The sequence below is a fragment of the Lissotriton vulgaris genome, chromosome 1_1 (assembly GCF_964263255.1).
Source record: "Lissotriton vulgaris chromosome 1_1, aLisVul1.2, whole genome shotgun sequence".
Classification (NCBI taxonomy): Eukaryota; Metazoa; Chordata; class Amphibia; order Caudata; family Salamandridae; genus Lissotriton; species Lissotriton vulgaris.
The window spans coordinates 765,450,169-765,465,350 of record NC_141685.1 but is presented as its reverse complement, the minus strand read 5'-3'; the positions used below and the strand labels follow the sequence as shown (position 1 = coordinate 765,465,350).

The 15,182-nt window shown below is 43.1% G+C and overlaps 1 protein-coding gene across 2 annotated transcripts in view; it reads left to right on the top strand.

The window, feature by feature from the left end:
* The window catches only part of LOC147747792 (dimethylaniline monooxygenase [N-oxide-forming] 2-like), a 270,079-nt gene that overhangs the window by 118,043 nt on the left and 136,854 nt on the right, over positions 1-15,182 (top strand). For both annotated transcript variants that reach the window (XM_086955855.1, XM_086955864.1), the window contains exon 3: positions 6,057-6,245. In XM_086955855.1, coding sequence (XP_086811981.1) covers positions 6,057-6,245 — 189 coding nt within the window. The remainder of the gene's footprint in view (positions 1-6,056; positions 6,246-15,182) is intronic.

Here is a 15,182-nt window from a genome sequence, read left to right as displayed (position 1 = left end):
TACATGAGATTGACTTGCTATTCACGCTATTGCTCGTATATATCTGTTTAGCTTTGAACAGCCGGGAACTATGCACATTATCATTTAACACACTTAATGGCGACAGGAAAAGATAGCTTCACACGTTTGACATTGAATGGTCTCTGGATTGAACTACCCCAAGAAGATCAGACAGATCTTTGCTTATTTGGACAGACACAGGGTTCAAATTGCTCTTTTTCCAGAGACGCACCTGACCAAACAGACGGAGGCCAAGATTGCTCTTAAGTGGGCAGGATATAAACTTGCTTCTTCATACTAGTCATATGTAAAAGGAGTCCTTACTCTTCTAAAAAGGGGCCTTGTTTTCACTTTGATAAAAACATGCACAGATCAGGAGGGCCGCTACGCTATAGTGCATGGCAAGCTGGGTGTCTCGCTATTGACCATTGTTAATGTGTATGTGGCAAATACGGACGACCCTGAACTGTTTGCAAAGATTATTAATGTACTGCACGAATGGCCGGAAGCTGAAGTTCTGTGGCGGGAGGGGGGAGTTTAACACGCACTTAGATGCTAGTAACACTAAATCCGGCAAACAAAGCGGGCGCACACCTAGGACTGCCCAATAAGTCATGGATGGTATCCTTGAGCTTGGCCTGTAGACGCCCAGAGGCTTCGTCATTGGGATACATTGGAGAGTACACACGTCTCTGTGGCGCATGGGAGCTGGTCTCACTTGGACTATTGGCTGTTAAGTGAGTGAGCGAATGCCTGGGTAACTGCTATCGATCCGCTCCCCCGCACTCTCTCTGTTCATAACCCAGTTAAGCTCACCATACATATTCCAACTAATAGTAAGTTCACATGGCGATACGGCTCGGAAGCTCTACTAGACCCTATATATACCAACAACATTAGAGAAGCCATAGTACTGTTTTTTTATTTGAACACCGGAACGGTGGAAAGTGCTGAAACTTTATGGGAGGCCTTCAAGGTCACTATCAGAGTCACATGTATTAGTAACACAGCGGGTATTCTAAAAGACATTAGGGAACAGATCACCAAAATCGAGGGCGCACTGTCAGAGCTTGAAAGAGAGTACACTTACATGATCTCGCATTAAAGATCTACTATTGGAATATGATGAGATGGCTAAGTCTGAGATCCGAAATCTGTCTAGGAGACATGCGTCTCATGCTTATGGTGAGTGCAGCAGGCCAGGCCATAATTTAGCATCCAAACTCAAATATCGCACTGAGCACCATACCATTACAACAATTATAGATGCGCAAAGTGTTGGACACTACACGCCACAAGCCATAGTTGACAATTTCATGGCTGCTATGTCAGGATGTACACTTCGCGAGGGAGTGCAGACCCTACAGTGCTGGATGAGTACCTATCAGATATCACCTGCGCATGGTTAGCTAAAGGACACGAAGATTATCTAATTCAGCCGATTGAAGCATCTGATATCGAAGAGGTAATCTGTGCTTTGCCAAATAAAAAGGCTCGGGGGCCTGATGGCCTCACAGCAGAATTTCATAAAGAATACACAGAGCTCTTGGTACCCCACCCACTGGAAATGTATGGTGAGGCGCATAAGACAGGCAGCCTTCCCCTGTCGCTTAGACAGGCTCTGATAATAATGTTAATAAAAAAAGACAAGTCTCCCTCTCTCTGTGATTCATACCGCCCCTTATCACTTATCAATCTGGATGCAAAAATAATGGCAACATTTTTAGCATCCAAGCTTCATCCTTTAATGCCACGTCTGGTCCTACCGGATCAATCTGGATTCCTACCAGAAAGATCCACGTCCCATAATTTACGCGCTATATTTGCGATGTTTCACGTAGCTCTGCCATATGGGTGGGATGATGAGATTCATTTCCTTTTTGTTGTACACACTTTATAGGTAGACACAGAGTCCGTCACATTTTTCTTTGCCCCCATTAGTTGTACATACCATTGACAGTTCTTTTGTATTGTTATACTGTGAATAAGGGGTTTGTCTGTCCTTTGGTATTTAAATAATTTTCCCCTTAGACCCTCCACCAACCTTGTTTTTTGACGAAACAAGCTAAGGTGCCAAGGGTGGCTTCTGTGTGCCAGATTTATATATGTACTACCTCTGCGTGCAGGTGCAGTACGCAAATTATTGTTACAATCCCAATGCTTTTACCCAACATGTGGAGGTGGAAGATGGGGATGCACACCCGATTCCTTTACACTGCATACTCACACGCTCACAGCAGGGCATACCGAAACAAGAAATTAATGTGGTAGATACCACCATTGCCGCATGTCAATCTATTGTGAGACTTGAGGCTAAACTCCTTCTTTATGCTCCAGCGCTCCCTCTGGCTCACCACGCAGCACTATTGGTGACGCAAGAGGAAGGCCCGCTGCGTTCCCTAGGCTTGGTAGTTTAGTCTGCCCAGTTCCCATGATGCACTGGGCCAGGGACAGACTGATTTGCATATAGCCAGGTTCTGAGCTGGGATGGGGCAGTGAGATAAATAACGGTGATGGATCAAGCCCTGATCTTTGGACTGGGTAAGAGTGGTCTGCTTTATTCAGACACTCTGTTCATCACCACCCCCTTTTCTGAATCGTTTTTGGCGACTATAGGTGTGGCAGGGTATACTCAGACATGAGTCCCTTTCTCACTGCTCCATCAGGATTCAAGCAAGCCGGGCCGAAGACGGCTGAAATGCCAGAAACCGGTCCCCGGTAGCTTGTCTCCTTTCTGGTGAAGAATTGGCTTGGTAGTTTAGTCTGCCCTGTTCCCATGATGCACTGGGCCAGGGACAGACTGATTTGCATATAGCCAGGTTCTGAGCTGGGATGGGGCAGTGAGATAAATAACGGTGATGGATCAAGCCCTGATCTTTGGACTGGGTAAGAGTGGTCTGCTTTATTCAGACACTCTGTTCATCACCACCCCCTTTTCTGAATCGTTTTTGGCCACTATAGGTGTGGCAGGGTATACTCAGACATGAGTCCCTTTCTCACTGCTCCATCAGGATTCAAGCAAGCCGGGCCGAAGACGGCTGAAATGCCAGAAACCGGTCCCCGGTAGCTTGTCTCCTTTCTGGTGAAGAATTGGCTTGGTAGTTTAGTCTGCCCTGTTCCCATGATGCACTGGGCCAGGGACAGACTGATTTGCATATAGCCAGGTTCTGAGCTGGGATGGGGCAGTGAGATAAATAACGGTGATGGATCAAGCCCTGATCTTTGGACTGGGTAAGAGTGGTCTGCTTTATTCAGACACTCTGTTCATCACCACCCCCTTTTCTGAATCGTTTTTGGCCACTATAGGTGTGGCAGGGTATACTCAGACATGAGTCCCTTTCTCACTGCTCCATCAGGATTCAAGCAAGCCGGGCCGAAGACGGCTGAAATGCCAGAAACCGGTCCCCGGTAGCTTGTCTCCTTTCTGGTGAAGAATTGGCTTGGTAGTTTAGTCTGCCCTGTTCCCATGATGCACTGGGCCAGGGACAGACTGATTTGCATATAGCCAGGTTCTGAGCTGGGATGGGGCAGTGAGATAAATAACGGTGATGGATCAAGCCCTGATCTTTGGACTGGGTAAGAGTGGTCTGCTTTATTCAGACACTCTGTTCATCACCACCCCCTTTTCTGAATCGTTTTTGGCCACTATAGGTGTGGCAGGGTATACTCAGACATGAGTCCCTTTCTCACTGCTCCATCAGGATTCAAGCAAGCCGGGCCGAAGACGGCTGAAATGCCAGAAACCGGTCCCCGGTAGCTTGTCTCCTTTCTGGTGAAGAATTGGCTTGGTAGTTTAGTCTGCCCTGTTCCCATGATGCACTGGGCCAGGGACAGACTGATTTGCATATAGCCAGGTTCTGAGCTGGGATGGGGCAGTGAGATAAATAACGGTGATGGATCAAGCCCTGATCTTTGGACTGGGTAAGAGTGGTCTGCTTTATTCAGACACTCTGTTCATCACCACCCCCTGTTCTGAATCGTTTTTGGCCACTATAGGTGTGGCAGGGTATACTCAGACATGAGTCCCTTTCTCACTGCTCCATCAGGATTCAAGCAAGCCGGGCCGAAGACGGCTGAAATGCCAGAAACCGGTCCCCGGTAGCTTGTCTCCTTTCTGGTGAAGAATTGGCTTGGTAGTTTAGTCTGCCCTGTTCCCATGATGCACTGGGCCAGGGACAGACTGATTTGCATATAGCCAGGTTCTGAGCTGGGATGGGGCAGTGAGATAAATAACGGTGATGGATCAAGCCCTGATCTTTGGACTGGGTAAGAGTGGTCTGCTTTATTCAGACACTCTGTTCATCACCACCCCCTTTTCTGAATCGTTTTTGGCCACTATAGGTGTGGCAGGGTATACTCAGACATGAGTCCCTTTCTCACTGCTCCATCAGGATTCAAGCAAGCCGGGCCGAAGACGGCTGAAATGCCAGAAACCGGTCCCCGGTAGCTTGTCTCCTTTCTGGTGAAGAATTGGCTTGGTAGTTTAGTCTGCCCTGTTCCCATGATGCACTGGGCCAGGGACAGACTGATTTGCATATAGCCAGGTTCTGAGCTGGGATGGGGCAGTGAGATAAATAACGGTGATGGATCAAGCCCTGATCTTTGGACTGGGTAAGAGTGGTCTGCTTTATTCAGACACTCTGTTCATCACCACCCCCTTTTCTGAATCCCTAGGGGAAGCAGGCATTGACAAAATGCAAGACCTATACGCTAACAGGAGTTTTGTCACAGCAGAAGAGCTGCAATACGTTCATAACTCACCACTGCTCTTTCGATTCACGCTGCATTGATTGAAACTGGCAGTAAAAGCACATTACAGCACATTCCCAGCCAAGCCACCCACCCTAAACTCTCTACAGTTGCTCCTGGTCTCTCTCACTCAGCACAAGCTTGTCACTAAGCTGTATAGGGCAATAAGGGACTAAAAGGTCCAGTACAATGATAAAAGCCTCATGCGCTGGAATGTCAGACTCAATCCTCCGCTTAACACTAACAGAATGGGAGCATTGCTGCCAAATCACCAGCGCCCTCATGTCCAATGAAAACCTGCCCATTATCCATTTTAAATATATTTATCAAGTATACCATACACCACTTAAACTACATAAGTTTGGGTTCTGTGACAATAGCAAATGCAAAAGATGTGGAAAGCCAGATGCAGACTTCTGACACTTGGCTTTGGAATATAGATTGGTGCCTGAGTTCTGGGAGGAAGTGGTGTGGCGATTGCAGGTTATGTTAGCAGTCCCTGTGCAATGTATACTGAAGGTTTGTCTGCTGTGCTACGTGCCACAGCTGAAAGGGGTTGTGGGCAGATTTATATGAAGTGCACTGCTGATGGCAAAGGACTGGGTGGCGCTGACATGGGAGAGTACTATAGCCTCACGACCGGACTATTGGGTGAAGGGCCTTGTATATTGTAAAGAAAGTATCAAACTTTATGCAGAAGAGCTACCCTCGTCTTCCAAACCCAAGGAGATTTGGGAACCAAAGTCAGTATCTGAGCTCACAAACCCAGCCACGAACAGTGACCTATGAAGGCTGATATCAACTTGCATGTCTGCCCTGTAATGACATAGTCATTGTAAGATAATTATATCCTGCTAAGCTATGTGAAGGGAAATTGGCCAATCACATGATGTTTGTTTTGTTTGTTCGTCATCTCTACTGCCTTGCACGGCACTGCTGATATGTGCTTAATTCGAAAATCAATAAAGAGAATTAAAAACAAAATGTAGCACAATTATGAAGTTGTGGTAAAGAGTAAGGACCACTGTAAGTTAAGCTGTACATTTGAGGATGGTGGAGCTTCTAATTGTTCAGAAAGGGGGAACCCCGTGACATACACCATCTACAAGGTTTGTATACGTCCGCAACCAGGCTTAGGAGCGTTTAGTCTTTTTTAGAATAAGCATATGGGAGGAGTATCTTTCAGATTTGTATATCTTTAATCCCCAAGAACCAAACCTAAACACCTTAAATGTAAACCTTTTATTGTTGACAAGTTGATATGCATTTGTGAGAATATGTGAAACATGCTTTTGTTACCCACACAGGAAAAAGTTGAGGAGGGACGAGCCAGCATCTACCGGTCAGTGGTGATGAACACCTCCAAGGAGATGTCGTGTTACAGCGACTTCCCTATGCCGGACCATTTTCCAAACTTTCTGCACAACTCCAAATTTCTGGAGTACTACAGGCTGTATGCAGAACATTTCGGCCTCATGAAATACATCAACTTCAAGGTGAGGAACAGCTATATCATCTAAGTGTGGCTGGAGCAGAAGGTTATCCTTGTGCATTTTGAAATCAGTGTTGTGAAAACTTAGCAAATGGAACTCTGGTTGCAGAGTGAAAACGGTTGTACAGCGTAATCACCAATTAAGTTATCAAAATGAGATAAAAAAGAATTACGTAAACAAAAAAAAACCATGAGAATTTTCAATAATCGAACAGAAGGGTGTGAAGAAAACACCTAAGATAGCTACAACGATTTGTCAATGAACAAAAAGTAAAATGAGAACAAATATAAAAATATATATCACGGTAAAGCCTATTACACTGTACCAACTACATAATCCTTAACTTTATATGGAACCTTTCTCAAACATACAGGAAGTGAAACATCATAAACTATTTCTTTTCTGGAGAAGAACAATCATCAACTTGTGGAAAAACCTGCTGACACTCAGATCCATTCATATCTTTTACATTTGCATTCTCCAAATTCTATTCCTTTCCTCTGTACTTGGCAATGTGTTGCTCTACCAAGATCCATTATTCAACTGCACTGAAGTTTAATCACATTTTGTACACTATCGAAAACTTTGTCTCACCTTTCCTATATAAATTGGGGTTTACAATCTTGACCAAGTCGTCAACGTTTAAATGACCATGCGAGTTTCTCTGTTTTAGCCCCCTCCACTTGGAACTCCTTGCCTCTCTCTCTCCGTCTTTGTCCCAGCTATGACTCCTTCCGTAGACAGTTGAAAACCCTCCTTTTCCAGTCAGCATTCGAGTAACCCCTTCTCCATGACCTCTGCTGTTTGTCAAGAGCGCCAAGAAACCGTTGGTGTATGTGCGCGGTACAAATATTTTTAATGTAATGTAATGTTTTCTCCAACATATTCGGTTTTGTTTTCTGTTTTTTCAAATTCCCATTTTCCCTAGCAGAATTATATGTTTTTCCTAAGCTGAGAGGTTTTGAATTGCCAATAGGCCATTCAGGCCTAAGCACAGTAAAAGGTTTCCTCCCTTTTAGAAGTTCAAATGGAGTAAATCCAGTGGTATTGTTTGGGGTACAGTGATAAGCCCATTTTAAATTAGCTTTTTTTGTGCATTATGTCCTGTTTTTAGAGTCAGCTGTACACCTTCCACAACCACTTTATTAAACCTCTCAACCAATCCATTCATATTGGGTGAGTGGAGAGTTTTTTTAATGCACAACACCAATTGTTTTAAATACCTCATTACGTGTTTGTGAAGTTAATTGTATTCCATTGTCAGATGTTAAGGAAGTTGGAATACCCTCATTTCTAAAACAATCTCCCACCCACAAGTCAATAACAGAATCTGAAAAAGGACTGCAAATACACTTCAATTCTGCCCACTTTGAAATAGTAAATGACAATGAGAGCATAGGATTATCCAAAAGGCCAGCCTTCATAAGTCCCAACAAATGTATGGCAAGTTATTTCCAAGGTGCTAATGAAAATTAGTGAAATGTAATTCCTGAATTGATTTTCTTCAGTAGCGTAACTGAATTAGCCAATTGTTCACAATTTTTAATATAATCATCGATGAAAGCTACCCATAAAGCACCCTTAATTTTTTTTTGTACCTGATTCACCAATGTGTCCATCATGTGCCAATGACATAAGTATCATGCGTATTGCCTTTGGTGGACAAAACAAGAACCTTTCAATATTAGATTCCCTTCAGAAAATAATTCCCCTTTGGCTTTCCAGGAAACTCTTTGGGGTCTATTAGGATGATGGTTGGAAAATCACACCAACCACCATGGTAGCAGGAAAAGACGGCCCGCTAGGACCGTGGCACAACCGCCAGTCCAATTAGCATGCTTCGCAGTCGAAATCTGACAGCGGCGGTACGATCGTGGTCTTTAACATTGCGGTGGTTGCTGCTGCCGCCGCACCGCCGCAATGTGAAAAGGAGCATGTCATGCATATCACTGCACTGCGTGGCAGGCACTGCACAGTGCCTGCCAACTGGTACAGGGACACCCAGTGCACCCACACCCCCTCAACACATTGGGGGCCCGCAATGGGCCCCGGAGACATTCTCCGCATGCCTTTCCATGGCGGTCCCACTGCAGCGGAAAGGCTGGATACAGCTGGCATCATAATCATGCCTGCGGAGACTGACCCTGCACCAGCACCATTGTAGTGGTCCAGTCCTGCCCACTAGGCAGTCGTGCGGACTGGTACTGGCTGAAAAGTGGTGGGCGGAAAATCTCACCACCGCGGTCATCACCGCCATGCTAATGGGACCAGCGTTTTTCCCGGTTGCGATTGCGGGCGGATGTCCACCGGCGGTTGCCACGCCGGCCCGGCGGCGGCCATCTGTCCGCCATCCTAATAAACCCCTATGTTCTGAATTAAAGATTTTTTATTTGGCCACCCTGAGGCAATACAATTGTGGACTTTACACAAATGTATATCCTCTTGTGAAGCTTTACACCACTTATCTTTGTTAATGTAATGTTGAATAAGGGAAGCTGCGTCACTTACTGATTCAACTACACACTCTTCCTTGTCTTCCAGTAGTTCATTCTCTTTGCCTTGAATTGGGAATCCTGATAAACAATGTGCTCAAGTATTAAATGAACTAGGAATATTAGTTGCATTAAAGTCATATTGATATAGTTATCACAATATGACAATAATCTAGACAATCTAGATGTTGCCTTTACAGTACTGTTGCTATTTAACAAGGAAATAAATGGCTTATGATCAGTTCTGATAGCAAAGGATTCTTCCCACACATAAGAACAGAAATACAACATGCTAGGGCTTCCCTTTTAAAAGTAAAATAAGTAAGTTCAGCTTGTGACAATACCCCAAAGCAAATGCAATGGGGACCTCTTTGTTACCTTTGACTTGTGTAAAACCGAAACTCAAACTAGATGCACTGGCATCCACTGTTATGATGCTTTTGCTCAAATAAGAAAAAGGAGACAGAGGAGTTGCATTAATAATGGCACGCTTGATATTTTGAAATGCATTGTCATGTTCCTGTTCTCATATAAATATAACTCCTTTTTTTAATAGGAGTGTTAAAGGAAAGCAGCTGCTGCTGAATAAAATTTCTCTACAAAGTGAGAATAAAACTTGCAGAGACCCTGAATGACCTAAGTGTATGTTTGTTCGAAGTTGTCGGTACATCACTAACAGACTTCAACAGATCATCTTTAGGGGGATATATCATCTTTTGAAATTTTGTGTCCCAAACAATCTACTTTGTGAGACAAGAACTTACATTTTTCAAATTGTAAAGTCATTCCCCTTCCCTTGAATGCCTAAAACAGTGTCCCAACAGGCCATCCTCCCCTCAATGCCCCCAAATAAGCTGTGGATCAATTTCTAGCAGGGAAGGCCAAACCAAACAGCATCCTAGTTTACCTGTAGGCTCTTTTAGGTGCAATGAGGGTAGCGATATGAAGGGAATTTTCAGTAAGTTCTATCTAGTGATATGCCGATTTCAAATTTAATTTGGAGAACACCATAGATCAACAAATTTTAGCTAGGAAGTCTTGTATGTGATATAGATGACCACAATTTTTGTTCACAGATCTTAAAATTGACACATAGCTTCAAATCACCTGTTTCGTTTTTAACTAGAACAATGGGCGAGACCCATTCTGGTGCGTCAGCAGGTTCTATAATGCCAGTATCACACATTTCAATTTACATTCTAGATAACTTCAACAGGGATCTTATGGGAAAATGTCTAAGTTTGTTAGGAGTGGGCGGAGCTTGCAAAGTTTTACTTAATGCACATAAAAACTGTGAAATTCTATGGAGTTTCGGCCACTCCATAACTTCAAGTAGCCGCATTGTGGCTGCGCAGAGCAGACAGAAAAAAACACTTCTTGACTTCGGTCAGTGTGTGAGGCTTTCCCTTTGGTTCCAGCGCTTAAGAAGCTTAAGCAAAGAAAGCAGATACCCCTCTCAGCTGGAACACTTGAGGTTTATGGCCCAGGAATCAGACACCATGCAATGCACTTGATAATGAGGATCTATGCTAGTTTTTGCAACTATACATAAACTGCTGCTGTCACGGGAGGGCACATGCATCCACAAGTTTCATGGGCATTATGTAAGAGAAAATGAGAGAGTAAATGATTTATACATACCATTCCGCAAAGGAAACATGGCTGTCAAACGTTGCCTCCGCAAAGAAGACATTTCCTTATAGATGCTGTGTGCTCATGTTTCCTGTGCCGGCAGTACCCACTATGAGGGTTGGATACACCCAGACACATTTTGCAGGGATGTTGTTTAATGCAACTATGCAGTAAGCGCACTTTGTACATCGCATTGCCTGGTGGATGGGTCTTCTAACGTTTCACTCGCAGCAACCTCTAGCCTGGCTGTGAACTATTGTGAACATTTGCACAGTGCTCAACAGACACACACACCAAATAAGGTATTCTGCAGCATGTCTGCTACCACGAGCTACCTATACTATGTTTTCCTCTCCCTCCTGCCCGCAGCACACTCATGGTTTGTCCATCAGTCCTCTATCGCCTCTCCCACATGCAGCCTGCTGCATACACCCCCTGGCCTGACATCACCAATCACCGGTCCTGAATCAACACCCTCAGCATCACAAGACCATTGAGGGGCCTACTACTCTGCCTAGTTTGAGAATATAAAAACAAGCCCCATTTCAGTTTGAAGCCAGCCACTTTTGAAATGGTGCTGGATCCCATGCTTAGTGCTGAGTATGACTAAATGCTCATTAATTCCACTTGTAAAACTGAATATAAACGTTCGACCACCGATAGTTTATGTATTGCCTGATTAGCATTTTTCTTCAAAGTTGTGTTGCGTGTGAAACCTTTAACTTTTCCCAGTTCCTTCTTGTAAACCTCTTTATGTTTATCTAGCAAGCATTCAGTATCAGTCATTTCCTAACACATGCATCCTTATCCATCTTTATATCAAAACCTATTTGTTGGCATTAGGATTAAGGCACATGCCCATTGTACCTTGGTGTCCCCACCCTAATAAATGCTGACCATCGATTGCCACATCACCTTGCCCACTATTTTCCTATCTTGAAATTTGATAGTAACCATAAAATATCCTAAAACATCAATGTTCTTTCTGCCATTTGCATATACTCTTATACCGTTCGGTTCCAACTCAACGTCATGAAAATGTTCAAGAAAATATGAATCAGAGACAATGATAAAAAGCAATCCGGAATCAGCCATGAATTCCAATCAGTTGCTATTTATATAAATTGTGCAATTCTGTAGTTTAAAATATTCCTCATCTACACCCCAAATACCCTAATTCGAATTCAATTCAGAGCCACTAAGATTTTCACCCTTCCCAACATCGCTATCACTTGTATTCCACTCATTATTACCACCATCACCCGCATTCAACACATTTTTACTGTCACCAATTTCAAATATACCTTGGAAAGACATTCACAAAATAACATTTTCCTTAGTATTGTTGACTTCCAAACAATCTTGCATCGTGTAGATTCTCCCAAATTTCCCATTTATATACAATCTAGAGAAATTACCAACTTTCCCACAAACGAAAACATTATTTTCTCACAGCTAGGCAAGATTTAAAGGAGTTAATAAACGTGTTCGAACCACAGCGAGTGCAGCATTTCTTACTGTCTTTAAAAGATGTAGAAAATGGTTTTCCATTGTCTTTCAACTTGTCAAATTCAATATCTATTTGTTTCCTTGTTGAAATAGATGCAAATTTTGTTTCTCCAGAGGAATTCAAAGTTTTGAAGGAAGAGATCGAATACTCTTAGCAATATCTATAGTATCAGCCAGTGTTAGATTACTGTTTTAGTAACTGCCCCTGAATTTTCCTGTTTAGCATCTAATGATTTTGATTTTTGATACAAGTATCTATTTAATTGCCAAATCTGTGAATTGCCGCTAGCGTTTGTAAAGTTGTAACATAAAAATCAATAGATTCATTAAGTAATTGATGGCATAATATTGAACCGAGGTAGCAGCCCCACTTCCATGGGATGTTTCCCTTGGCACAGGTAGATGTGCTGTAACTACAGCAAAATTCAAATAAATGTTCTTTTCAAATCTTCGTGTTGCTTAGTATTTCAATGTGTTTGTTTCACACATATACTCAATTGCATTTAAAGATGAAACTTCATGTCCCACAATGAATTATTTCTCTATCAAACGTTTTGACGACATTCACTTCTCTCGATGCATTTCTGCATGCTGCCTCCATCAGGGGAGTATCTACAATTAGTAAAAGAATATTATTCGCTTTGATCAATGTGCTTTCCACCCGAAATATATCCACCACCTAATTAGTCGTGGTTAATGAAAGGTCGTGTCCATCGTTATGTGCTTAGCGTTCACAATACATAATTACAAAGGAAAAATACTGGTGAGTGTTAGTAGTTACACAGTGCGTGTGAGTTAAACATTTGAGCTACACACGCTGGTTGTTAATTTCAACTTGTGAGTATTTAGCGTGCTTGGTACACCATGTGGTACACCTTGGGTCAAGGGTTATATGCCGTAGGATGTGGGAGTGGCCTGGAGGGTAGGGATCGGCTGATGAGTTTTGCTTGGAAGTTCTGGGGTGGAGCTATTGCTCATATGGTAATGACTGTGAATGCAGTAGGCTCCAGCAACTCGTTGTCAATGTGGTAGCAGAAAGAAGAACACTCGAAGATAAGATTGATCCTTCTGCAATTAGAGCCCAGACCCAGCTAGTGCCATTGAAACAGTCAAGACGTTGACTGTTCAGAATACCAACTGAATGATGCAGCAACATTGGAACAAAGAACATGGAATGTTGAGACCACCTAACACAGCAGCATGCGGACACAAAGGCAAGGCATGCATAGAACATTGCCACATAGACCCCCAAACCATAGCAGCCAGGGTTTCAGATTGCTTATGTGTGAAATTTTGAGAGTTTCAGTGTAATTGTGAGTGCCATTTAGTTACCAAATGGGTGACAGTTAAAGTGCCACTTTCTCATAAGCAAAATGAAGCAATGAAGTCCACTGAAACAGATCATTCTCAGAAGTTACACCCATATGAGCAACAAAAAACTTTAAGAAGATCTTGGCACTGCTGCAAAGCACCTGAAATGGAAGGACACTAACCTCTCTCATATGCGTTTGATTTGTCCTACAGCACTACTCATACCATTAAAGGGTGTCAGATCACTGCACGTCACACACACACACACACACACACACACTAACACACATTATACAGATATGAGTCCTACATGTGTAAATTAGTCTATAGGAAATGTTACATAAGTCAGTGAGTATTACAACTTGTAAGAATCACGTAATTCATTCCAGTAGACAGTGTGTATTTTAAGAATGTTTGCCCTGGAAAAGCACACACTCAGGATTTAAAAGGTACCACAGTGCTTGGCTTTACTAAAAATGTATTTCTATCCGAACGAATCCCTTTTAGTAACATAAGTATAATGAAAGACAAAGGGGGACGTGGTGGGAATAACATTCTAACCTATACTGTGCAGTCTGAATGCAGCTCGTTGACGAACGTTTATATGTAACTGTGCTCTATTAGGATTGTAACTTGTGAACTGCAAGTAACAAAAGAATCTCACAAGTTAAAAAATATAAAAACAAGTACATTTTCGAATAGCTTATTTGAAAGGGACGATAGAGATGGACAGTCAGACCTTTGTCATTTGTCAAACAATTCACACTTACCAATCCAATCTTCCGAAATCCCTGTCTATCCTTGGCCACCAGAAAATGTCTCTTTTGTGTTCTCCAGGGATGGGTAATCTGGATGCACAACCTGCTTCCTTCTTGCTTCCACAAGGTATATATTCGACAAGGAAATCATATTCAAGTTACTTCACTCGCAGTCTCACCAGTCTAGAAGAGGCTTTGGTGGAATGTGCATAACTTCCACTCAACATGTGTATTAGTAGTTTATAATCTGACTGTAATCTGAATTTAGTACCCCACACATACGCTCCACTGTCCAGACACACAAAAGCATTTCACGCTCAATGACAGAGCACTGTCTCTCAAGTGGACTAGGCATAGGAGAAGCAAACACAATAGTACATTCATCATTCCCTCTTCCCTGTGACAACACAGCCACGCCTAGTTGAGCTCCACTTGCATCTACTGTTACCGTCAGACACTCACCAGGTGTATTTACATATATGATTTTATTTATTTGTGAGGTTTTATATAGCGCTGGCTAGACCCAGAGGTATCAGAGTGCTTTAAAAGAGTAGGAGCAGTTACAAAAATAATATATTTCAGAGCAAGGAGAGCGACAGTCAGGAGAAAGCACATCTCTCAATTAGTCAGGAGCAGCACAGTTCTGCATGATTCACGAGTTATAGTACATATAGATAATATAAAGGAGGTAACGTCTCAAAGCAGGCTAAAGAGTATCAACAGGGAGGACCAAATTTGATTAGGTGGAGGGTGAAGGGAAGAAGAGGGGGGTGGGAAGCAAATGGATAGACAGGGGATAGTGTCCTCCAAACAGCTAACTGAAGAGGTGGAAGGCAGGGGAAGGAGAGGGGGATGGAAACCAAATGGACAAAGACAGCCGAGAGTGTCCTCCAAACAACTAACAGCACATACGTTAGAGCTGCTAGGATAGATGAGAGACCGGGGAGAGCAAAGGATGGGGTATACAAAAGGGATGAGTAAAAGGGAGAGCGAAAGGTAAAACAGGTTAGCAGAAATGTAACCAATACAGGGGAGACAGATCACCAGGTCAGAAGAGAAATTAGACTCAAATACTTGTTGAGTAGGTGACATTTTAGGTCTTTTTTAAAGCTGAGGTAGGAGGGTTGCAGCGCAAGATCCTCAGGATGGCATTCCAGATGCTCAGAGCATTTCCAGGGAAGGCGCAAGTTTGGGTGGATTTCTTTTTTAGTAACGGGGGACGAGGAGTAGCGCTGTAG